At 43.8% G+C, this 26397-nt stretch overlaps 1 protein-coding gene across 2 annotated transcripts in view; it reads right to left on the bottom strand.

Annotated features, from left to right (window-relative positions):
* DNAH3 (dynein axonemal heavy chain 3) overlaps window positions 1-26397 on the bottom strand; it is a 215527-nt gene that overhangs the window by 125840 nt on the left and 63290 nt on the right. For both annotated transcript variants that reach the window (XM_021086503.2, XM_085017379.1), the window contains 13 exons: window positions 24489-24625; window positions 23389-23590; window positions 21798-21890; window positions 20176-20286; window positions 16807-16921; window positions 14520-14718; window positions 13128-13236; window positions 12821-12934; window positions 11527-11703; window positions 9991-10082; window positions 7694-7913; window positions 6257-6391; window positions 1518-1629 (listed from right to left, as the gene is read on the bottom strand). In XM_021086503.2, the coding sequence (XP_020942162.2) occupies window positions 1518-1629; window positions 6257-6391; window positions 7694-7913; window positions 9991-10082; window positions 11527-11703; window positions 12821-12934; window positions 13128-13236; window positions 14520-14718; window positions 16807-16921; window positions 20176-20286; window positions 21798-21890; window positions 23389-23590; window positions 24489-24625 (1816 nt within the window). The remainder of the gene's footprint in view (window positions 1-1517; window positions 1630-6256; window positions 6392-7693; window positions 7914-9990; window positions 10083-11526; window positions 11704-12820; window positions 12935-13127; window positions 13237-14519; window positions 14719-16806; window positions 16922-20175; window positions 20287-21797; window positions 21891-23388; window positions 23591-24488; window positions 24626-26397) is intronic.

Raw genomic sequence — 26397 nt, 5'->3', positions numbered from 1 at the left:
GTGGCCCAGGAATTTCCATAGGCCCTGGGTATGTTCAAAAAAAAAAAAAAGATTTTGAAAAATGATGGTTACTTCTCTTTTCTCTCTCTGAAGGCCTAGCTTATCCCTGAAACCTCCTTTTTAGCTGCTCAATAAGTGTCCCCTGAGAAATGGAGCGCCAGGACCCGACAGGAAAATATAGACTGAAGGATGGCACATTATATATATTTAATAACAGAAAATAACCAGAGTTTTACACAATTTTTCAAAGTAAGGAAAAACTGGAGTGCCTAAGCCGGGAACGAAATAAAAACTGTTTCTTCGTTTTTGTCTGTCGAGGCAAAGAAAACAGTGTGTCCTCCTTTTCTCTCCATTTAGTTTCCTAAACTACATTCAATGCCAACATTTTTACTTAAGTTTGAAATGCTCAAATTAGTTATTAAGGCCAAATCAGTGCCCCAAACAAAACCCTCAAAAATGCAACAGGAATTCAATCATAATCAACAAATGTTATTAGAAAAAAATGTTAAAACGAAGCATATTGGATGGGATTATGTAAACCAGGCATAGCAAGGCACCTGCTTTGCAAAACCATGGGCTTGTGTTTAATAAAAGAAAAAGCCCCCAAACTGTTTCTCTGGCAATAAATGTAGGTTTATTTGTTGAGTAGATACACCATGCTAGGTTATTTACATGCATAATCTCATTTAATTATCACAACATGTCATTTTACAGCTGGGAAAACAGAAGCAAAGAGAGGTTTAGTCATTTGCCCAAGATTTGGGTCTGATTTAAAAAGTCTGAGGTTTGGAGTTCCCATCGTGGCACAGTGGAAATGAATCTGACTAGTATCCATGAAGATGCGGGTTTGATCCCTGGCCTCGCTCAGGGGGTTGGGGATCCAGCATTGCCGTTAGCTATGTTATAGGTTGCAGACGTGGCTTGGATCCTGCGTTGCTATAGCTGTGGTGCAGGCCGGCAGCTGTAGCTCTGATTCGACTCCAAGCCTGAGAAATTCCATATGCCGAAGGTGTGGCCCTGAAAAGAAAAAAAAAAAAAAGTCTGAGGTTTTATCGACTGCATTAAATGGAAGGAAGGGAGGGAGAGAGGGATGAGAAAAAGGGGATGGGAGGGAGGAATAAAAGGGAAAGGGGAGGGAAAGAAAGAGAAAGGAAGATGGGATGGAAAGAAAGAGAAAGGAAAAGAAAAGAAATCATGCAATGATCTGCTTTTAGAACAGTTTTGTTTAGGCCAGTGGCAGAAGTTTCTCTCCCACTGGGAAATCTTTGCAAAAGCCACTATTCAGCCTTTGAGACAATTCCCCCAGTCTTCATGATGAACACAAAATCCCCCGTTAGAAGCTCTCCTCCTCCTCCTCTTTATTTTCTGCCTGCAGACCTCAGTGTGCCATGCTTTATTTTTGGCTCTTACATCTTCATCCAGGGATGGCAAAGCTAATAGACTGGCATCATCTCCATGGAGCCAGTCAATGAGTGGGGAGGCCTTTCCTCCCGGGAAGCCAGGAATGTGAGCTTTACCTTTGTGTAGATCATCCAGAGCTGAAGCCAACACTTTATAAGCACAAGTCTTGCCACCCATGGGGTCTCCGACAATCATATAGCCATGTCTAACCAGCATCATCTCGTAGATCTGGGAGGAGACAGCATGCAAAAAGTTAATCATTGCAAACCTCCCAGAACTGCGAGTTAGAGTTTAATGAGTGAGAGCTCGAAAGCAATTTCCACAGTAACTTCTATCTGTGATAAACTGAAGTTCTTTTGGATGAATAAGCTATATGTATGCATCTCAGATTATTTACGGGATGGAAACTATTATCTCCTTTGCACCTAATCTATGTGCTAAGCATCAAGAAAATTACCTAAGTTGGAGTTCCTGTTGTGGCCCAGTGGAAACAAATCTGACTAGTATCCATGAGGACACAGGTTTGATCCCTGGCCTTGCTCAGTGGGTTAAGGATCAGGCGTTGCCATGAGCTGTGGTGTAGGTCACAGACATGGCTCAGATTTGGTGTTGCTGTGGCTCTGACGCAGGCCGGCGGTAACAGTTCCAATTAGACCCCTAGCCTGTGAACCTCCATATGCCGCAAGCGCAGCCCTAAAAAGACAAAAGACCAAAAAAACAAAAAAACAAAAAAACAGAAAGAAAGAAAATTACCCAAGTTATTTTATTTAATCCATGCAGGCATCAATAGCTATCTTTTGTTCTTTCTTTCTTTTTCTTTTTCTTTTTTTTTTTTTTTTTTTGTCTTTTCAGGGCAGCACCCATGGCATATGGAGGTTCCCAGGCTAGGGGTCCAATCAGAGCTGTAGCTGCCAGCCTTTGCCACAGCCACAGCAATGCCAGATCTGACTGAGCCAGTGTCTGTGACCTATACCACAGCTCATGGCCACGGCAGATCTTTAACCCACTGAGTGAAGCCAGGAATTGAACCTGTGTCCTCATGGGTCCTAGTCAGATTTGTTTCCACTGAGCCATAATGGGAACTCCCTTTAAATGTTCTTATTTGCATTTTTTTCTCTGCCTTTTTTTAAGGGCTACACCCATGGCATATGGAAGTTCCAAGGCTAGGGGTGGAATCAGAGCTACAGCTGTCAGCCTACACCACAGTCACAGCCAACTCAGGATTCAAGCTGCTTCTGGAATCTACACCACAGCTCATGGCAACAGTGGATCCTTAACCCACTGAACAAGGCCAGGGGTGGAACCTGTGTCCTCATGGATGCTAGTCAGATTCGTTTCCACTGAGCCATGACAGGGACTCCATCATTAACTACTTTCTAAGGGTGGGAACAGTGAGTCCAAGACAGGTTGATGAACTTGCTCAAGTTCGTCATGGTGGAAACAGGATTTGACCACAAGGTTCTCTGACTTCAATGCTATTTTACTTTTCATTACACCGTTTCCACTTGCTTTTAAAAAGGAAAAGGGAACAGTAGTCATTTTAGCAAATTGCATTTCTATTGAAAATTTCCTTTCTCAAGGTCTGCATGCTATTTTGACTTGTTTGGAATTCTCAATAGGTGAAAATGTATTTTCTAACCCAGGTCAATGCTGTAAAATATAAATGACCTTCTGTGTAATTTTAGCCCTTACCCTTGAGAATCAACAGCTAAATGAAAGCTCATTTTTTTAAAGTTTTCTAATTTGCTTTGTGACAAATGCTATGGTCATTTATATTAATGTGAAGTGTTTTCTCTCTCCTTCTAGACTATGAGTCAGCAAAAGGGAATACATGAAGCTTTTTATTTTAAAGATTAAGTTCTCATTATTATTTTTTTTTTTTTGTCTTTTGTCTTTTTGTTGTTGTTGTTGTTGTTATTGTTGCTATTTCTTGGGCCGCTCCCGCGGCATATGGAGGTTCCCAGGCTAGGGGTTGAATCGGAGCTGTAGCCACCGGCCTACGCCAGAGCCACAGCAACGCAGGATCCGAGCCGCGTCTGCAACCTACAGCACAGCTCACGGCAACGCGGGATCGTTAACCCACTGAGCAAGGGCAGGGATCGAACCCGCAACCTCATGGTTCCTAGTCGGATTCGTTAACCACTGCGCCACGACGGGAACTCCGAGTTCTCATTATTTTTTACCTTGGACGTGAGTTACACAGAGAGTCTAAATGAGGACAATGGGGGTGGTTCGGGAAGGGACAAAAGTCAGTGAGCAAACATTTGTTAAGCACGTATTATGTGCCATATTCTGTGCTAGGTTCTCTAGACACAGCAGAGGACAAAATAACAAAATCTCTAACCAACAAGTAAGGTTTACATTCAAGTAGACCGGAAAGACATTTCAGATTGAATAAAGATAAGTGGAGCTGACTGTATTAGAAATGAGAAGAAGGAGTTCCCGTTGGGGCTCAGTGGTTATCGAATCCAACTAGGAACCATGAGGTTGCAGGTTCGATCCCTGGCCTTGCTCAGTGGGTTAAGGATCCAGCATTGCCATGAGCTGTGGTGTAGGTCACAGACGTGGCTCAGATCTGGCGTTGCTGTGGCTGTGGTGTAGGCCGGCGGCTACAGCTCCAATTGGACCCCTAGCCTGGGAATCTCCATATGCTGCCAGTGCAGCCCTAAAAAGACAAAAAAAGAAAAAGAAATAAATGAGAAAAAGGCACTTATGATTCAATAGCCTTCTGGCCTCCCCCTTCACACACCTTTAAATGGAGGTATCAATATACAAAAGGGAAGGTAGCTCCATGTGTCATGTTTTTGAAAATTGGGGCTAAGCTATATAAAAGTCCACCTATAGGTTGGCAAATTACTTTGAAATACATAAAGAAGTAATATACATGGGAGTTCCCGTCGTGGCGCAGTGGTTAACGAATCCGACTAGGAACCATGAGGGTGCGGGTTCGGTCCCTGCCCTTGCTCAGTGGGTTAACGATCCCGCGTTGCCGTGAGCTGTGGTGTAGGTTGCAGACGCGGCTCGGATCCCGCGTTGCTGTGGCTCTGGCGTAGGCCGGTGGCTACAGCTCCGATTCAACCCTTGGCCTGGGAACCTCCATATGCCGTGGGAGCGGCCCAAGAAATAGCAACAACAACAACAACAAAAGACAAAAGTCAAAAGACAAAAAAAAAAAAAAAAAAAAAAAAAAAAAAAACCAGCACACTGGATGACACAGTAGGGAAAAAATGTTATACTTAACATAGGCAGTCTAATCTCAGAATCTGGAGACCTGGGTCCTACTTTGACTTTCAATTATAAATAACAGCATGAATTTGGGAAATGATGATGCTTCTAATGTTTGTGAAGATGGTGGGGTAGATAGTGATATAGTAATTGGATACTATACCTAGCACTTCACACACTTGTTATTTCAAAATTACTCTATGGAGAAAGTTTACCATCCATTTCACAGATGAGGAAGCTAGGGCTCAGAATGGTGAACTAACGTGCCTAAAATCTCACAGCTAAAGCTGATGGGGGTAAGGTTTGAAACTAGGTCTAGATGAATCCAAACTGTTTCTCCTCTCTGGATTCTCATGGGTTTTTTTTTTTTTGTTTGTTTGTCTTTTTGTTTTGTTTGGTTTGCCATTTCTTGGGCCGCTCCTGCGGCATATGGAGATTCCCAGGCTAGGGGTCTAATCGGAGCCGTAGCCACCGGCCTACGCCAGAGCCACAGCAACGCGGGATCTGAGCCATGTCTGCAACCCACACCACAGCTCACGGCAATGAGCTTAACCCATTGAGCAAGGCCAGGGATCGAACCTACAACCTCATGGTTCCTAGTCGGATTCGTTAACCACTGAGCCACTACAGGAACTCCTGGATGCCTGTGTTCTTATGGAGCCAGGACCAGATGAATTTAAGGTCCCTTGAGGTCCTGTCCTGTGATTCTGTAGAAAATGTGCATTGGGGGCTTATTTTATTCAATTTACAGTTTTAGGTTAGTTTTACATAGAAAGTGATCCTAGGAAAGGATCCCTGAAATTTGCATGAAGTTCCTCTAAGGGTCTCCAGGGTCAAGACTCTGAAGACATTTCTCTCACCTACTGGTAATAGTACTATGATTTTCCTTGAGGAACCATCACTTGGTGGTTCAGCCCCCTGACTTGGGTGGCTCTGACTCTGTCTCTACTTCTGGCAGAGGTGGGGTGGTTACCTCTTACCTCTGTAATTGGCTCTGGGATGGTCATGTGACCTTATCCGTACCATTCGAAGCTAATCCTGAGATTTTCACCTGGGACCCTTGGAGAGTTGATGCTCTTTTTTCCTCTGGGCTTGAGCATGGGAATCTAAGCCTCAGGCTAGTGGGGGCCCATGGAAGGTGGGATTTTCATGCAGAGACAGGCAGAATCCAGAAATGAAGAGCTGATCCCTGATGATATGATCTAAACACCTGTATCCCACTATGTCTGAGGCCAACATATTTCTGGACTTGTCAAGTTAGGTAAGTGAGTAAGTTCCCTTTTGTTGACTAGGGCAGTTTGCATTGGATTTCTATCACTGGGAACCAAAAAGGCCTTGAGTAATTCTAGGCCCAATACCCCGGAAGGTTCTGTTTCATTCCTAAATTTAAAAAAGAAACTCCAAGGAAGATGATCATAGGAAAAATACTGGATGTGAAATGTCAACTCCTGGAAAAGAAAACCGAAGGCACAACAGATTAAGTGTCTTCATCTTTGCCTCTGTCTCTAATTGGGCACCTCTGAGGGCTGCAGTTCAGTTCCCACCTACCATTGTGCTTCCTGTTGAGTCATTTCCTGACCTCGACAAACAGTAAAACAGACACATTCCCACATGGGTACAGGGAACCAACCTGGATAATTTTTCCTATAAACCAGGGCACTGGCTGGAGTTTCATCTTTTTGATGTTCGCATTCAGCACTTCCATAAAAACTTCATAATCTGGCTTTGGAAGAACAACTCCAGGAAACAAATCTGATATAATTCCCTGTTAACCAAAATTCAAGATGTGAAAAGGATGAATTATCATACATTTCTCTAAAATAAGATCTACAGATAGTAGGAATCCTTGGAAAATTCCAAACCTCACTTTTCCTGTACCAAAAAATCTATCCACAATTATAAGTTCCAACAATATCTGTTAAACATGATTTTCCTTCCCAATCATTTTAAAAGTTGGTAAATATTTAATCAGTCAATGCTATTTTTCAGTCATCATACTAAGAATGAGCAAGACAGTCATGATTTCTATCTTTAAGAGCTTACAGCCTGGGGAGTTCTCATCGTGGCTCAGTGGTTAACGAACCCGACTAGCATCCATCAGGATGTGGGTTCAATCCCTGGCCTCGTTCAGTGGGTTAAGGATCCGGTGTTGCTGTGAACTGTGGTGTAGGTTGCAGACGTGGCTTGGATCCTGTGTAGCTGTAGCTGGGATTCAACCCCTAGCCTGGGAACCCCCATATGCTGCGGGTGCAGTCCTAAAAAGACAGAAAAGATAAAAATGAAAAAAAAGAGCTTACAGCCTGGGAGTTCCTTTGTGGTACAGCACGTTGAGGATTTGGTGTTGTCACTGCAGTGGCTTAGATTGTTGCTGTGGTATGGGTTTGATCCCAGGCCCAGGAACTTCCATGCCATGGGCAGAGCCAAAAAAAAAAAAAAAAAAAAAAAAAAAAGAGCTTACACCCTAGTAAGGAAGAAAGGAAGATAGGAATTAAAATAATTACAAAAGGAAAGTAATTACATTTGATAAAAATAACTACTCACACCCAATAGCAAATATTATCCTATCTTGAAACTATTTTTTATTAAAATCAGGAATGAGGGAGTTCCCGTTGTGGCGCAGTGGTTAACGAATCTGACTAGGAACCATGAGGTTGAGGGTTCGGTCCCTGCCCTTGCTCAATGGGTTAACGATCCGGCGTTGCCGTGAGCTGTGCTGTAGGTTGCAGACGCGGCTCGGATCCTGCGTTGCTGTGGCTCTGGCATAGGCTGGCAGCTACAGTTCCGATTAGACCCCTAGCCTGGGAACCTCCATATGCCGCAGGAGCGGCCCAAGAAATGGCAAAAAGACAAAAAAAAAAAAATTAGGAATGAGGGATATTGCTATTACCATCATTATTCAACATTTGGGGGAGGGTACCCAGTAATAGGGATGCTGATGCTGGCTAGAGAATGGAGAGAGTGTCAAGAGATGTGGAAGAGGATGTAGAGAGGATGCAAAAAAATATATTTTTCTCATCTTCGGAAATAGGGTCTCAGGGCTTAGTCAAGGTCCCAAACCAAAGTCTACCTGAAATAGGGGGACATCTTGAGCCAAGAACTTGGCCAGGTTGACATCAAGCAAGGCCCGGAGCAGCAGGACACTCTCATTCTCCTCCGGATACTTGAGCTTCAGGTTGCCAGCAGCAGTCAGCACAGACTTGACAGCACGCATCCCATAGTCATAGTGATGCTGGGAGGAGAGCTGCTCTGAACACAGGCGGTAGGTTGCAACAATCTTCTGGGCAAGACTGAGAGGGCAAAGACATGGCTGCACACCCTCCAGAGAGGACCACATCCTGCTTAGCAGACATTCCCAACATGCTTGTGCCCTGTCCCTTCGGAAACCAGGTTTGCCCATGAACTTGATGGAGAAGCCCTGTCATTTGAAGGCATCTTCCTCAAGTTACCATCATGCTAAGGAAGCACCGTAACTCTTTTTCAAAGGTAGGATAAAAACCCAGCAAGCACATATATATGTATAACATGTACTATATATGAAGTTATATGTGCATATACCCTTAAGTGTATATATGAATGTATGTATGCAGCACACACATATTTGGGACGATTACATCAAAGTATTAACAATGTTAATCCCTGGAGAGTGGGACTAAGGGTCACTGAAGGGACACTCATTTTTGCACTTCTGTAAATGACAATTTGTTTCAATATCCATGCTTTACTTTTTTAATTTAAGAAAACCAATTCAAAATTTAATATACTCAGCATACACTACATGTATGTTCATGTGCAGTGCCATATCTGATTCTTCCTGGGCACACAGAGGGACCACATCTCCCACCCTCCCATACGGTTAGGGGTGGCCACACCACTGGGTTCCAGCCAGTGACATGTGAATGAAAGGGAAGTATTCAGCACTTGAAGGCTGGTCCATGAAAACCTCCTCCATGAGATCATCTGTGCTCATTTGTTGTAGTTGTGAGATAAAACTAAGTTGAGCAGTTCCCATCACGGCGCAGTGGTTAACCAATCTGACTAGGAACCATGAGGTTGCAGGTTCGATCCCTGGCCTTGCTCAGTGGGTTAAGGATCTGGCGTTGCTGTGAGCCGTGGTGTAGGTTGCAGACGCGGCTCGGATCCTGTGTTGCTGTGGCTGTGGCGTAGGCCGGCGTCTACAGCTCTGATTTGACCCCCAGCCTGGGAACCTCCATATGCCGTGGGAGCGGCCCAAGAAATGGCAAAAAGACAAAAAAAAGAAAAAAAAAGAAAGAAAAAAAAAAGAAAAAAGTAAGTTGGGTCCCTTGGGGAAGAACAACCCTGATCACAAACACCCATTTTGATTTCCAGGGAGAGAAAATTAAACTTTTGTTATGCTAAGCCTTGCAATTTGGAGGTCAGGTTTACCGGAACTAATGTATTAATGATGCACCTCTCCTTGTGGGGCTCCTTTCTAGCAAGACTGATTTACATTAAAAGCAAAGACTTTGTGCTGCTCACCAACATCTAGCACAGGGCTGGGCATAAGCCAGGTAGCTCAGTGAAGATCTGCCCATCGAATAAGTAAATACATTGAACACACAAATCAATGTAACCCAGGTCTCCCATAGAAAAAATAAATTAAACCTCATATGACTGAGGTAGCCTCTTAGCTTAGGAAGGATGGCACTTCCACTGAGAATATCTATGGCCCTTTGCACTAAGAGCAAGGACCTCCAGGCCACAAAGACACTGAGAGTCTTGTAGAGATATCTGCAGTAATAAAAAAATCAATTGATTATGGCCAAGACAGTGTAAAAAGACAAATGTAAAATTTGAAATAGATCAGTAAAAGCTATTTTAATGGGACGAATGAATATTCACAACTCTGAGTGCGTGGAATAAAGACACTGATGCATATGTGTATCTGGGTCTTGAAAAACTGGGTAATACTTGAATGAGAGAAAACCAAGTTGATTAGAGTAAATCAGTGTTATATTGACAACATTGTTAATTCTAAGTTATATTAAAATTTCCTCTTCCGTCTTGAATAAGATTGTTTTTCAGTTTTGCCCTAAGCCATTTAGGAATGTGTGTGAGAGTGAGGGGTAGAGACAAGATGAGTGGTGCTTTCTTTACTAGAAGTCCGGGTGTATATAGAGAGTGGAGGCCCCTTCTTGGGAAGTTGGGCCATTTCCCAGTCAGGGATGAGGTCAGGACCCAAACTAGGCCTTTGGGCTTTCACATCAACTTGTGAATAAAAGCTCATTTCTCAAGTTTTCCCGTTTTTTTTTTTTTCCCCAATGGGCAACTTACCTTGACTACACCCCACAAAACCTGCTCTGCCACTCTTGCTATAGAACCCACTGGAAAGCCAATATAACATACCTTCTTGAGTCCAGAAACCCCATAGAGTAGAGGGAGATTTCTCCAATAAGGGCATAGTCTGGCACCATCATGGCCACTGTCCGAAACAAGGCCTGGAAAAGAAACAGCTATTCAGAAACTAAACATTTACAGAGGGGAGGGGATTTAGATGGCAGAGGAGTAGGGCATGAAGCTCACCTCCTTCCCCACAAGTACGTCAAAAATACATCTACACGTGGAATGATTCACACAGAAAATTTACTGAACCCCTGCAAAAGGCCTCTAGATGCTGATAGAGCAGGAAAAACTCCATATAACCGAGTAGGACAAAAGAAAAAAGGAAGTGGGACAGGACCTGTGCCCCTCCCCCTAGGAGGGAGCTGGGAAAGAAGAAAAGTCCCTGCACCCTAGGAAGCACCCCAGCCAGTGGGGAGATCAGCCAGGACAGAGGAGGAACTTCAGAGTCTCAGAGGAGAACACAGCAATTAGTTTGTAACAGTTAAAGTAGAAACAGTCCTGCACCAATAGGCAGTGCTGTCAGCCTGCACTGCTCAGCCCAAGACAACCATCTGGGGGTATGTGGAGGGGCTGTGAACTGAAACTTGGGCTTTGGAGATCAGACTTGGAGACAACTGGGCTGGCTGTGTGGGAAGAAACTGGGACTGGTGGCACAGAAACAGTCTGAAGGGACCATAGTCTAAGACAGCCATATTTGAAGGTGTTAAGCTATAGAAACCTGGACCCGCTGAGAGGGTGCGGGAAGGAAGGGTCAGGATCCACCATTACAGCCTTGTTCCCCATGCAAGCTCTTAGGTGGCAGAACACTGTCTATACCAGCTCCAGGAGCAGCAGTGACTTCTGCCTGGCAATGGGGTGGTGGGGTGGGAGGTGTCACAGGAGCAGCGGTGGACATTGCCAGCTACAGGGAGCAGTTGTGTGAGCTGCCCGGCAATGAGAGGGGTCAGGAGAGCTGCTGCTGGTCCCTCTGCTCCAGGAGTGGTCCTGTGAATTGCTGCCACCTCCATCACAGACTCCATCCTTAGCAGCCACCTGGCTCCAGGAGAGGCAGCAAGCCACCACTGCTCCCAGCACATGCTCTGGGTGCATGTGAGCCACAACCACCAAGAATTTTAGGAACAGACCCCAGCTTCCACGTCTACACACCTGCTGTCAAGGGAACCACAAACACAGAAAGTTAGAAAATATGAGATGACAAAGAAATATGTTTCAGACAAAGGAATAAGGTAAATATACACAAAAACAGCTAAAGGAAGAGGATACAGGCAATCTACCTGAAAAACAATTCAGAATGACGGTAGGAAAGATGATTCAAGATCCCAGAAAAAGAATGGAGGCACAGACTGAGAAGTTACAAGAAATGTTTACCAGAGAGCTCGAAGATTTAAAGAACAAGCAAAGATGAATAACAATGACTGAAATGAAAAATACACTGGAAGGAATCAACAGCAGGGTAATGGTCTCTGAGAGACCCTTGGGTACTTTCAAAAGTTTCTATACGGAAAAGAACACCCAGTATTTACATCCTCTGATGTTTACCTTGAGGTTATCTGGCAGCTCAGCTCTGCCAGCATACCCAGGGTTCATGGTGATGAAGACAGCACAGGTTGGGTTCAGAGAAAGCTCAGTGCCTTCAAAGATGAACATCTTTAGCTTCCGGATAATGGCCTGCTGAATGCTGAGAATCTGTTGAGCTACCACAGACAGCACTTCTACCTGGGTGAGAATGACTGGCTGGTGAGAGCTCCTGCCTCTGAGAGCCACCCGCCCCACTCTGCCAGAGCCCCCCTTCCTTCAGTGAAGAAAGAACCCAATCTCCTGAGAATACGACCTTCACATTCAAAATTAGGAGCATGATTTCGAGTTTTGATAAAGGAAAAGAAAATTGGTGTGTCTATGCATGTGTACATGTGCATGAATGTGTGTGCGTGTGTACCTTTCCATCCTATTTTATCTCTGTCCCAGCATCCAGCATTGCGCTTAACCCACGGTATGGATTTATTCAGTGTTGATTGGTTCAACGCGCATGTTTACATATCCTAATCTCAGTACCCTACCCAAATAAATCCAACCACCCTCTTTTTTTTATCATTCCGTCAGCATTGGTTATTTTTGGAATGTGGCATTTATGAGGACTTTTTACTTTTATTTGATTCATTTAGTATGCATATATTCATTTATTCATTCAAGCATTCATTCAAATGCTTATGGGTGTCCCCCAGGCTCCAGGCACTGAGGTTACAATGCCGAGTAAAATAGAATTTTTTTACAATGATGATGTATTGTTCATATAATCAGAGGAAGATCTTTAATTATTTGTATGAGTCAAAATAAACCGAAAGCCCGTTTCTTTCCTATGCCTTAGGACTGGAGCACTGAGTTCTTATTTTATTCACTTCAGGACTGGAGCACTGAGTTCTTATTTTATTCACTTGATGACTCTTTTGTACAACTACTACACACGTGGCTCAAGTTCCATCTGTTTCACTTAATTTTATTTCCCTTCGCTAGACTGCAAAAGTCTAGAGGACAGAATGACTTCTTACTCGTCTTTGCATGAAAAACATAAAGAGCATCCCACAAAAAGTAGCTGCTCAACAAATTTTTGAATGAGCAAGTGAGTGAATGAATATGGTAAGGATGCCTGTGTGTATAAATAAGCATTTTGTCTCCTCAGGGGCTTTTTTTGTTTGGTTCATTGAGTACTCACTCTGTGCAAGGGGCCTTCGAGGAGACATAAGCCCCTGTCACTGAGGAGCTGAGAGCCTTCCCTTCAAAAAAAAATCCCTTGCTTGTCCAACCCTTCTGTTCAGTAGCCCAGTAGCAGGGTTACCTCGATCCTGTTGAACTCATCAAAGCAGGCCCATGCTCCAGCCTGGGCCAGCCCTTTGAAGAACTTCCCCATGGCTTTGTAATCCAGACCATCGGAGCAGTTGAAGACCACACACTAGAGAGGGGGAGAATGTGGGCACCATTCAGGGTGGGTTCCCTCCCATCGGAATCACCCTGCACAGTGACACAGGGGTAGGGCTCCTCTCTCCCTGTTACTCTAAACTGTCTTGAACTTCATGCCAACTTTCCCAGACAGGGGTTCAGAGAGGGATGGGAAAAGAGGGTGGGGATGGATAGCATTTCCCTACCTGCTTGGCCAAAGCTTTGGCCAGGTCTTTGGTGGTTTCTGTCTTGCCTGTCCCAGCTGGACCCTCTGGCGCTCCCCCAAGGTTCAGCTTCAAAGCCCCCATCAGTGTCCTGAAGTGAATAAAATAAGAACTCAGTGCTCCAGTCCTAAGGCATAGGAAAGAAACGGGCTTTCGGTTTATTTTGACTCATACAAATAATTAAAGATCTTCCTCTGATTATATGAGCAATACATCATCACTGTAAAAAAATTCTATTTTACTCGGCATTGTAACCTCAGTGCCTGGAGCCTGGGGCACACCCATAAGCATTTGAGTGAATGATTGAACGGATAAATGAATATATGCATACCAAATGAATCGAATAAAAGTAAAAAGTCCTCATAAATGCCACATTCCAAAAATAACCAATGCTGACAGAATGATAAAGAAGAAATCTACTTCTCCCACTAGATTATGAACTCAAGTTCAGGACTCATATTTGATTCAGTTCCATATGGCAGGGGCAAGATAAATGCTAGAAATGAATAATGTTGTTAACTGTGGTTCCATAGTCCCTTGCATGAGCCCCTATCATTGCAGTTAACACACTATCTTGTAATCACCGGAGTATATCTCTCTTCCCTACCTCACTAGGTCGAGGGTTCCTGGAGGTCATACATGGTGCACAAGAAAGTTCACAAAATGGTCATTGAATAATAAGTGGAATTGATGAAGGAATGGAGAACAGAAATCATAGAATATAGAAAACAAGTGATTGAGAACTTGCAAAGAAAAAAAATACTCAAGTACTATCTATATTAAAAAAATTCCACCGTAAGGAATATATAAAATCAAAGAAAAATATAAACATCACAAAAGTTACAAGTTCACAGAGTCCAGATTTCTAAAGTTATGAATTCCAAGGAACGTGGCAAGCACTTTGCTGAGCACAGGACGGCTGTATCTCCATCAGACTGGGTGGCAGAGCTCAGAGGCTCCTGACTGCATCCTTCACCTGGCCCCTCTTCTATCTCTCAGCCATGCGATCTTCAGGCACCTTCTTGATTCCTGCCATTGATTGGAGAACTTCCTACTTTCTACTCTGCCACTTTCAAGCACTGTGCCCATTTTCAAGCACTGTGCCACGTTCCAGGATAGGCATCAATGTTCTAACTGTTGGTCTGAATACATTAATTTCCATTAGGACTCTTAACGGATTCTTTTTTCTGGTCTAAGGCCTACTTTCCAACACCCAGCTGTGATACCAAGGTCACGAAGGGAAAAATTCTAAAATGAGAATCTGAATATAATCAATAAAGGTAACAAACTCAGGACACTCTAAACCTTCTTCCCCAGGCTTTGCTTTGGGGATTCTCTATTCACCCTTCAGGTCCGGGGAGCCCCAGAGTTTACCTGTAGCAGCGGTCAGTGAGGGGCGTAATCACCAGCCTGGGGGAGTTTCCCAGGTACTCATAGCCGTATAAGGCTTCGGTGGTGATCATCTGCACCCATACATCCTTGGCCTCCCAGTAGTAGCGAAGCTGGGAGATCCACTGGAAATCATTCAGGTCACAGACATTGTCCTCCGACAACTTGGCTACCACATCGCGAGCTGTGAGGACACAGACATTGGAAACACACGCTTGCAGAGCCAACAGCATCCTTCCATCTTCACAGATTCCTCCCAAGAGGTCTGAGGATGTGATCAAGGCCACCCCTCACTGTCGCAACAATTTTGGATCAACCGCTCTCCTTGCTCACCCCCAAACTTCAGGCAATGTGTGTATTTATATACTGTATAAACTTATTTTTGTGTGTCTTTTGTCTATTTAGGGCCACACCACCCATGGCATATGGAGGTTCCCAGGCTAGGGGTGGAATCGGAGCTGTAGCTACTGGCCTAGGCCACAGCCACAGCCATGCGGGATCTGAGCCGCGTCTGGGACCTACACCACAGCTCAGAGCAACACCGGTTCCTTCACCCACTGAGGCCAGGGATCAAACCCGCGTCCTCATGGATCCTAATCGGGTTCATTAACCACTGAGCCATGATGGGAACTCCTACTATATAAACTTATAGTATTAGCTTCTATTATCGTTCCCAAACTCTTAGGAGGATGACCCAGAGGGCTTTGTTATATGCAGTTACCACAAATGCTGCTGTCTTATCCCCAGTGTGACCTTTTGGCCCTGTTCCAGGCCTTTAGGATATTCTAGGAGAATACAATCAGCTTGGCCTGACATAGTTAGCAAGGGAAGGGGCCCCATGAATCCATGTTAGAGGCATTCTTTCCACGGGGGAGGTGGGGTCTGAGAAACCAGCTGGGAGATACGTTTCTAGGTTTTCCCTTTCTCTCATAGATTATGAGCCAAATTTAATTTTCTTACAATAATTGGCACTCTGAAGTTGAGTGGATATAAGTTTATGAGAATCATTATTTTTTAGGTAATTTATAGGGCAAAAGCTATTGCAATTTTGGAACTAGTACAGCAGCTTGAGATTAGGATCTCAGAAATATAATTTTGCATAGGGACACCTCTTAAGCCTACCACTTCTCTGTGAGAGAAATCTTTACTACAGTAAAATACAAAACCCTGCAGAGCAGAGTCCTTGAAGTTTATACCAATGGCCCTTTCATTCTTCCTCAGGAATTTAATTCTTCTCCAGTTTCTTGGGGTAACCCACAGAGTAGTGGCAGGAGTACCAAGAGGAGAAATCCAAGAGGAAGGTGAATCTCTACATACTGAGTTGGGGATGCCTTTACTATGAAGTATGTGTGTGTGTGCATGCGTGTAAACCCAGCCACTCTGGGGTGCCCTGGGCAGTAGCCAGGCCTGCACATATTACTCCTACCAGCTGGAGGTGTGGCCAGATGCAGATCACATTCTTCCTTCTCTCCTTCATATTTTATGCTATTCTATCCAAATGAAATCAGATTGAAATGAGCATCAACCTTACAGAGAGTAAAATGCATGAAATGCCACTGGGAAGCTGGGTGTGAGCAAAAGAGACACGGTTTCCAGGCAACCAGTTTGGTCCAGCCCTAGTTTCCTTGGTGATGATGGGATGAGGGTGTGGGAGTGGTTTGTTTTATATAAAGACCCTTGTTCTTCCTCCTCCTCCTTTTTTCCTTCTCTTCCTCTCTCTCTTCCTCTCTACTTTTTTAAAGGAAGGGCTGGAAAGCATTCTCTCTCACCCACTCCTTCTCTGCATCCCAGCCCATTTCCAGTCTCTTGGGTTTAAATCAAACATAGGTTCAAGTAACAAAAGCGCCTTTGCTACTCACTAGCTCTGTGCCTCTCAGCAAGTTATTTGCCTCTATAAACCTTAGGCTCTTCATCTGTGAAAGGCATATAAAAATGAGACAATGTATGTCAAAGCTTGGCCTCAAGTAAGGATTCAAAAATATTAGTTACAGTGAGTACAAGGAAATTGTTCCAAGGGGGGAAATTTCAGAAATGGCTGTGGCCATGACTATCTCAGCAAGAGTGCTGCTGGGATGGGAGGTGTTCTTGGAAATAAGGTTGAGGATGGGAGGGGAAAACATAAGACGGAGAAGCACGGACTCCTCTCCTTACCCCCTCATGCACTCTCTGTTGGAGAAGCCCCTCCCTAATGAGAAAAGCGACCAGAATAATTCCATCCAGAAGGGAGAGCGGCAAGCCTGGCAGCGGGATTACTGGAAACCTCCCTGCTTACCGTGGACATCAATGACCGTGAGGGCCCCGAGGGTGAGTCGAGCCCCACTGCTCAGCTTCCCTCGCACCAGCTGGACAATCTGTGCAATCTGATCATTGCTCTTTTTCAGAAAATCCTGGCAGGAGCACAGGAGGGAACAAATGGTTAAACTGGATTCTCCTCTAGTAATCCCTTTCCTCGAATGACACCATCCGCCACCCCACGGTCCATGCCAAGTTCTGGATGTCATCCCTTAAGCTCCCTGTCCCTCACCCCGAGTCTTTAACCTCCAGAAGAGGTTCAGATGCATTATGCTAACTTAAAGAAATCAAATTTGAAAGGCTAGATACTTATGCTTGTCTGTTTATAATATTGTGGAAAAGACAAAACTATAGGAACAGAAAAGAGAAAGTAGTTGCCAGAGGCTGAGATTAGTGGAAAGGCTGACTACCAAGGGCAAAAGGAAAATTGGGGGTGGGAGGTGGGACTGTTCTGTATCTTGACTCGTTACACAAAATGCACACTAAGAGAATGAATTTTACAGTCTTGAAATTAGGCAGGAAACCAGAATTAACAAAAACACCTGAAGTTTCTTCGGATTAGAGTAGACGAAGGAGATGTGAAAACTAAATTTATGTAAACATGGAATCCTGAACCAGGGCAAAAACATGAACCAGGCTATTGGCTGCATTTAAATGAGTCAATTTCAAAGGTTTATCGATTAGATAACAATATTCTATCAATGTTGATGTCCTGATTTGGATAACTGCACTGTGGTTAAGTAGGATGGTAACACGTGGGAAATCTGGAGGAAGGGTCATTCTTTGTATTATTTTTGCAAAATTATTTGTAAGTCTGGTATTATTTCAAAATGAATTTTAAAAAAAGTGAGACCACCTGAGGCTCATCTCACCTTCCCCCCTTTCTAGTTATGTGATTCTGGGCAAACAATTTTAACCCTCTGCGTCTCAGTCTGCTGATCTGTCAAATCTAGATAATTACAGCTACTCTTTAAGGGGTTTTGGGGATTAAATGAGATGGGGTACATAAAGCACTTGGCACAATGTCTGCTGTGAATAAGCATCAGGTAAACAGTGGTGGTGGCTATTATTATTTTATTATTATTATTATTATTATTTTCCTTTTTTTAAGGGCTGCACCCACAGCATATGGAAGCTCCCAGACTAGGGATCAAATTGGAGCTATAGCTGCCAGCCTAGGTCACCAGCTCACAGCAACACCAATCCTGATAGGTGGGCCAGGGATCAAACCCACATCCTCGTGGATACTAGTTGGATTCGTTTCCGCTGTGCCCCAATGGGAACTCCTTATTGTTCTTAATTATAATAGCCTTAGCACATGGCAAAAAGACTCACAAAAAGCCTTTTCAACACGTTCCTATCACCCTGGGTGTGACTGTAAAGCCCTTAATGATGGGACTGCTCCCTGCATTTCTCCTAACCACACCCACTCTTCAGCGATTCTGGACCAAAGTGCTGTCAGTTGCTGGAACGTCCTGTGCTTTCCATCATCACACATTTGCACATTCTCTCTCAGGAATACTCTTCCTCCTGTTCTTTGCTGGGCTACTCCCTAGTCATGTTTTATGTCTCCCCATAGACACTGCTTTTCTGGGAAATTTTCCCCTCTCTTAATTTTCTCTCTCCTCTCCAGGCTTTCTGGATCCCTGGACTTTCCTAATCATAGTTCTATAAAAGCGCCTTTTTCCCTCCCCCCATTAGACTATAAGTTCATGAGGACAGGGACCGTGACCATCTCATACACCTCTAATTCTCGTTGCTTAGCAGCAAAGTCCCAGTTGCAGATGTCAAACAAATATGTGATAAATGAACAATAGATAGATAGGTGGATGGATGGATGGATGGATGGCAATGCTGTACCAGCACCCCTTGAGGATGTCAAGGCACATTATTCAGTGTGCAGGTACCCCAGGGCCCTGGGTGTGTGATGGGAAGCATTCTCCCTTTTTTATAGGTAGGAAAACCAGGGCACAGAAATGGAGTTACGAAAGTCAGAATATTGTAGTGTTCCTGAGGTTTGAAAATCTTGTACATGAAAGCAGTTTGCAGGTGTAACGTGTAATACATAGGAATTAACAGGAAATCGTAAAATGTGGACCGTGGTCAAATACTAATGTTCTAATTTTAATGTATAGAGCAAAATATAGTACATTAAAATATATTCTGGGAGTTCCCATTGTGGCTCAGCAGTTCACGAACCTGACTAGCATTCTTGAGAACGTGGGTTCAGTCTCTGGCTTTGTTTGGTGGGTTAAGGATCTGGAGTTGCTGAGCTGTGGTATAGGTCAAAGATACAGCTCAAATCTTGCATGGCTGTAGCTGTGGCATGGGCTGGTGGTTACAGCTCTGATTGGATCCCCAGCCTGGGAACCTCTATATGCCATGGGTATAGCCCTAAAAAAAAAAGATACACACACACACACACACACACACACACACACACACACACACACACATATGTATATTCTGGCCCACAGAAATCATCTATAGAGTGAATAAGAGAAATTCCCATAAGATAATCATGGGAAATTATACCATGATTAAAAGGTTGGGAATGGAGTTACCTTTCATTCCGTCAATAAATACTTGTGAGCTACTACTATGTGCTCAGCACTGCAATAACCCCCTGAGATATAACAGTGAGCAAAACAGACATGACCTCTGCCCTGTGGGGTTTAGAGCCTAGGATCTCAGTACTGAATCATTACTGGCATCTCATTTAACCCTCCCATAGTAGTATGTTGCAGTGCCATGATTTCTTGCATTTTATTGACTAGGATACTGAGACTCAGGTTAAGCAACTTGCCCATGGTCACACAGCTCACAAGTGAAGGTTCAAATTCTGGGAATATGAGTTCACTGGGAATATGTGTGTCTGGGTCTGAAGATAAGCAGGCCTTGTACATTCTTGGTCTCAAGGGAAAACTGATGGAAAAGCTGGAGGTGGGTTAGTGTTGGACTGGACATGAAGAGCCTCAAGGGGTAAGTGGAAGAAGAAGAGAGATAAAGAGGGCCAGGTGGCCTCTCGGCCAGGGAAGATGACAAGGGGTCTCTGTTGTAGAAATTCTGTGGGTTGACACTTGGAAGCAAAGGCTGATAAAAGAGAATTCTGCAGCCTAGAATTTCTGTCTAGGAAGAACCGTGAGACTTCTTGAGCTACAGAACTCCAGGAGAGCCCTAATTCCAAATTCTCTGTCCTGCTGTCCCCAAGAGAACCTTGGCTTCTGTGACACCATAGGTTGACTATCTTTGTTATTATTTTAGAAAACACATCTACTCTAATTATATGTCATTCAAATTCTATCCGAGTCTGAATCTGCCCTACCAGCTTCATGATAGGCTCACTTACCGGTAAGGTCTTTTCAACCAGGGCTTGGGAAACCTCCTGGGTCCAAAAGATGGATGAGACACAGATAACCACCTGGCCGGGCCACTGCAAGACCCACTGATTACGAGGGACCTGGGAAAGTGCAGTGGGGCACATCGCAGGTCAGTTCGTCTTGGGTGATTCACGCTGACTTCCTAAAAACCTTCCTAAAAATGCCCCCAACAAAACCAAAATCCATCCCTAAACTCAGAAGCTGCCAGGCTTGACATGTCTGGGATTTCTGATTTATACCTTCCTCCTTGCATTTTACGCAAAACAACAAGATCATCACCAACAATCTCATTAAGTCCTTGCCTTTCATGATTTTTTAGGTTCCCTCCAGGGACTTTACATAGTTATAATAGAGGTGTTGTTCAGAAAGTATTCATAACTACTCTTTTTGACAGCTACATAATTCGCAGTGCAGCCAACAATTTTCTTAGCCATGGCCCCCCAACTTTTTTTTACAGTCTTTTTAAAAAATTCCTTTCCATTAGGGTTTATCCCAGGAGGTGGGATATAGCTCCCTGTGCTATACAGTAGGACCACGCTGTCTATTCATTCGAAATATAACAGTTTGCTTCTACCATCCCCAAACTAACTTAAAAAAAACAAAAACAAAAACAAAAACAAAAAACCATAGATCTGGAAACCATGACTTCAGGGCCAAATATGGCCATGTCCGTTTTTGTAAATAAAGTTGTACCCTTAACATAGCCCATTGTTAAACCTATTATCTATGGCTGCTTTTGCACCACAAAGGCAAAGATAAATAGTTAATTGAGTATTCTTTTCTTTGATGGAGAAAGTCCTAGGAATGGGGATGGGGGCCTCAAAGGGAGAAGCATCTAAAGTAGAGGAGACTAGGAGTTCCCGTCGTGGCACGGTGGAAACAAATACAACTAGGAACCATGAGGTTGTGGGTTCGATCCCTGGCTTTGCTCAGTGGGTTAAGGACCTGGCGTTTCAGTGAGCTGTGGTGTAGGTCGCAGACATGACTCGGATCCTGAGTTGCTGCGGCTGTGGCGTAGGCCGGCGGCTACAGCTCCGATTCGATCCCCAGCCTGGGAACCTCCATACACTGCGGGTGTGGCCCTAGAAAGACAAAATAAATAAATAAATAAATAAAGTAGAGGAGACTAAGGATCTGGTCTGCCAACATTAACCTTGCCAGGAGCTGGCTAAAGAGTAATTTCGACAGGTTCTTTCTCTTAGGCTTTTGTCATACCCAGGCCCCTAAGGCTTTGGAAGCTTAATGAGTTGTGCCCTTCAGGGTATGTCTACTGTTGATGAAAAGCCTGAGGCAGGGGATGCTTAATTGGGAGGAGCTTCAAATAGACCACTGGCCACTGATTTCTTTTACAGAAAAGACTGGCCCATAGCAACCAGAGCATTCTGGTTCACAGGCTACAAAAGTGTCCACTGCTTTATACATTGCCCCACGATTCACAGGGAAAGGAGAAGGAGGCACAGAGGGACCAGGTTCACTCAGCAGGAAAGGGGTAGGTTTTAGGAGAAAACAGAGGGGCTTCCATTTAACCTTCTGCCCAAAGCTTTTGTGAGTGTACCAACACCCTGGCGCGTGTACTCCAGTTTTCATTTACCTGCGCATATGCTTCAATCCCAAGTCTAATTACTTCCCTCATACTGGCCAGCATCATTTGTTCCACCTGCTGGAGCCACTTTTCCACCATGCCCTGCAGGTCAAGACAGACAGAGAGGCACCACACAGTTAGCCAGCCAAACCTAGAGGGAGGGACCATGGGCAGAACACAGCTTTCTCCCTGGATAGGGCTGGAGGGAGGACAAAGGCTTATACCCCTTCATGTCAGTATTCTTTAAGGATTGGTGTTAGACTTACTTACCATATTCCAGAGCGTATGTCTCAAAAAGGGGGCAATAGGGAGTTTCTTTTCTTTCTTTTTTTGGGGGGTCTTTTTAGGGCTGTACCCATGGCATATGGAGGTTCCTAGGCTAGGGGTTCAATTGGAGCTATAGCCTCTGGCCTACGCCACAGCCACAGCAATGCCAGATCTGAGCCACATTTGCGAGCTACATCACAGCTCACGGCAACACCAGATCCTTAACCTACTGAGCGAGGCCAGGGATCAAATCGGCAACCTCATGGTTCCTAGTCGGATTCATTAACCACTGAGCCACGACAGGAACTCCCAGGAGTTTCTAACATGCCTTTCTTTCACATCCTTTTCTGAAAGACAACTTTTCAGGAGGCAAATGATACATTCATGTTTCAGTTCATAAAATGAATCGCTCGTTTCTAATTGAACAGTTTTAACTCTTGCAATTATTCCAAACCTTGCTGTGCACTGAACTCATCTGGAGATCCTGAAAAATTACGGATGCCTGACTCCCACTCCCAGACATTCTCATTTAATTGCTATGGGATGCAAACCAGGGGGGGTTGGATTTCCTTACTGCATTACAGGTAATCTGAATGTGCAGCACATTATTCAGTGTTAAAATTTCAGGTAATTCTGCTGATTTCACGTGCTTGTGAACTAGCCGGTGTCTGGTTTCCAGATGTGATTCCTGGTGGCTGCCACTTACAACGTGCAGGTGGTGAAAATGATCAACAAAACAAGGCCGAGAGTGCTTGTCTACTTTTATTCTAGGGGTTGTACTATTCAGCAGGAGTGGAAGTAGCTAACATTTTACTTATGATATAAAGGCACACACATGAAAAATCTGAGTTAAGTGGCATTAATTCCATTATTGACCTTCACCAGCCCTTGTCCCCACTAGAAGTTGATTAGCTGTCTGACTGACCCGATCCCGTTAAACTGGGCTCTGCTCATGGGGATTTGAACGGCATTAGATATTTGGATCTGATTCCTGCTACTGCCTCCACATCAAATTTAGTTGAAATCCTTCCACAAACTCAGTGTGTCATGTGAACTGCCATATAATCTCCATCTTAGAGATGAGCAAACAGACTCAATCAAAGATTAAACCCTAAAAATCACCCATCATTAAGTTGTGGAATTTAAAATGTGCAACTTCCAGGCAGTCTGGAACCAGAGTCCAAATGCTGAACCAACATGTGGTCTGTCTGTCTTTGTTCTGCTCTGTTATGAAGAAAAGAGCAAAAAAAAAAAAAAAAAAAAAAAAAAAAAAAAAAAAAAAAAAAAAGAAAAAGAAAAAAGAAAAAAAGAGAAAAAGAGTGAGGGGAGTTACTTTGGCTTGAGCTGGGTAGATTTTCTGTTTGAATGGAACGACTTCTTTTTCTGAGCTGATCATGCCCACAATCTCTAGATTGTATGTAAACTCCAGCTTGGCGATTCCTTCAAAGCACTTCTTCAAGTGTGGCTGCACTCGGAGGGGGTCCTTTGTCTCCGACAAGATCTCCAGTAGCTCATCATTGGACAGGAAGAAGAACCTGTTTTGAAGCAAAAGAAGATGTCTGTTGCAATCTCTTCTGACAGCTTCTTTTTCAAACAAGGGGATAATCCCCAACAGGTAGATTACACTCCTGAACACCAGCCACTTCTAAGAGTCTTATCTAAGGCCCATTCCCCTTCACCGTAGCTTATGGCAATGTTGGATCCTTAACCCACTGAGCAAAGCCAGGGATTGAACTCACATCCTCACAGATACTCTGTCAGGTTCTTATCCCAATGAGCCACCATGGAAAGTCCTGATATCACCTCTTTTCACTTCACTTGGGAGTGGGAGAAATTGACATCCTCCTTAGATATTGGTTAGTCCTCCAGCCACCAAGTAGTTATTGAGCTTTTCCTCCCTATTCGGCACTGTAGTGACAGGGTATTAATTTGCATAACAAACTAACCCAAAACTTAGAAACTCAAAATAGCCACTATTTATTTAGCTCTCAATTCTTTGGTTTGGAAAATTGGCCTGAGATCAGCTGGGTGGTTCTGGTATCATTAGGGGCCATTATTCTATCTATTTTACAGTGGAGAACTTGAGGCTCAAATAGATTTGCTGAAAGTCTCAAGATAAATACACAGAAAATCTGGCGACTCCAACTGAGGCCTGTTTAAACTCCAAAGTCCAGGCTCTCAATCATGATTACTATACCCCTTCAACTGGATATGTGACCAAGCTGGTTCCAATGGCATCCATTCAACCTCGCTCTAAATGGTGACCATGAAGACACACCTCATCCCTGAAAGCTGTTTCTTGGGGACTGGGAAACTTAGAAGGAATATGGAATAGGTATGTATTCCATAGGCCAACTGTCAGTATGGAAAATGTAATTTTACCTATATATGGATCAAGAGGGCAACTTCAAATAAGAGAACCATACTGAATACCTGGGGAAAAACAGTCTCTTCTTCTCCAAGTAATCATTCAGCCCCTTCTGGATGTCCTCCAACAGAAGGTTGGCTTCTTGAAGCCTCTCAGCCATCCGTGGTTGGTCTGCTGCCATCAGAACCCTGGTATCCTTCACCTAGGTTCCATAAAAAAGGTGAGAATCGCCATGGGATTCCTAGACTCTGAGAGTGGTTATTGTAATGTGTGTGTGACCACCCAATGGCTAATGACCTTCCTATCCTGCTAATTGCTTCCTAATCTCTTTCCTAATCCCACAAAGCTGATTGCGCATATAACATGAGCCTCTTCCTCTGCCTGACTGGGCTGAGACTGGGCACCTGAAACCAACCAAGCCAATTATATTTTAACTACTGGGATTTTGGAATTCAGACCATGACATTCTATACTGGTCTGGGCTGGTCCCTGGAATGATGGGGCTTTGCTGCTGTGTGAGGATCATGTGTCATCATGGGACCCAGTGGCAGACCAAGCCAGTTTACAGAGAGAGAGTGAAGAAGACACAGAAAGAGCACCATGTGAATTCCTCAGAGATTTCTGGGTTCTAGGTCCATCTTTGTGAGGCCTGGCTGTACTTTCATTCTCCTTTTTTTTTTTTTTTTTCTCTTTTTCTTTCTCAGCCACACCCACGGCATATGGAATTTCTTGGACCAGGGATCGAATCTGAGCCACAGCTTCGACCTATGCCACAGCTGCAGCAACAAGAGATCTTTAACCTACTGCTCCACAGCAGGAACTCTGGCCTGGGCTCTACTTTCTGCCCTCAGGTCTTTTTCTTTGAGCTACCCTAAGAGGGCTTCTGTAAGTAAGCAATGAAAGAATCTTATCGACTATACAGTTGGAGGAAGTAGGATATCATGAAAACTGACGCAACTGGTGGGCAATATAAACTCCCATTAGATAAATTCCCTCAAGATAAATGCTTCTTCTTCTTCTTCTTTTTTTTTTTTAAAGACAAATGCTCTTAAAGTCAGCCCCCACTTAAGCATACTTGACTTCAAAAAGGAAAAAAGATACCATCTCTCAATAGATGTTCCTGGTTGCTTTGTAAACCCAGTGAACTCATCCTTCAAGGCTTGTTTCCAAAGTCACTCACCTCCTTTGGAGGGCTTCCCTGACACTCCCAGGCAACTAAAAACTGTTTTAAAAATTGTTGCACATAATTCTTCTTTTTTGTTTTTTTGCTTTTTAGGGCCACACCTGCAGCATGTGGAGGTTCCTAGGCTGGGGGTTGAATCCTATACCAGAGCCACGGCAGCATGGGATCAGAGCTGTGTCTGCAGCCTACACCACAGCTCACAGCAATGCTGGATCCTTAACCCACTGAGAGAGGCCAGGGACCGAACCAGCAACCTCATGGTTCTCAGTCTGATTAATTAACGACTGAGCCACGATGGGAACTCCTGTTTGCACATAATTCTACTATGACTTTTATTTATCCAAGCCTGTCTCCTCATAAGACAGTGAATTCTATTAAGGAAAAAATCATACATATTCTGGTCATTTTCAAGTATTTTTTGACTCCTAATGCAATTTCTGGGTCATCTTAGGTACTGAATAAACAACTGTTAAATAACTGAGTAAATGAATATAGAGAATTATCTGAATTCTAAAATGATTCTCAATCTATAAAAGTTTTATTTCATTATCCTATAATGAATAAAGTCTTCTACCTCATTGGGAATGAGAACTAAATTATCTAAACTGCTATTAGTTACCTTTACAAAGGTGGGACTTCAAAAGGCCTCTACTTTTTCTATTTCATATTTCCATGTTTGAACTTTTTCTTTTTTTAAATTTTTTATGGCTGTGCCTGCAACAAATGGAAGTTCCCAGGCTAGGGATCAAATTGGAGCTGCAGCTGAGGCCTACGCCAGATCTGAGCCACAT

Source organism: Sus scrofa, chromosome 3, assembly GCF_054392235.1.
Source record: "Sus scrofa isolate SSC_HxYL_T2T_F1_AM1 chromosome 3, Sscrofa_HxYL_maternal_Yorkshire_Landrace_v2.0, whole genome shotgun sequence".
Taxonomy (NCBI): Eukaryota; Metazoa; Chordata; class Mammalia; order Artiodactyla; family Suidae; genus Sus; species Sus scrofa.
The sequence above is the reverse complement of the archived record's forward strand: the minus strand, read 5'-3'. Positions and strand labels throughout refer to the sequence as shown.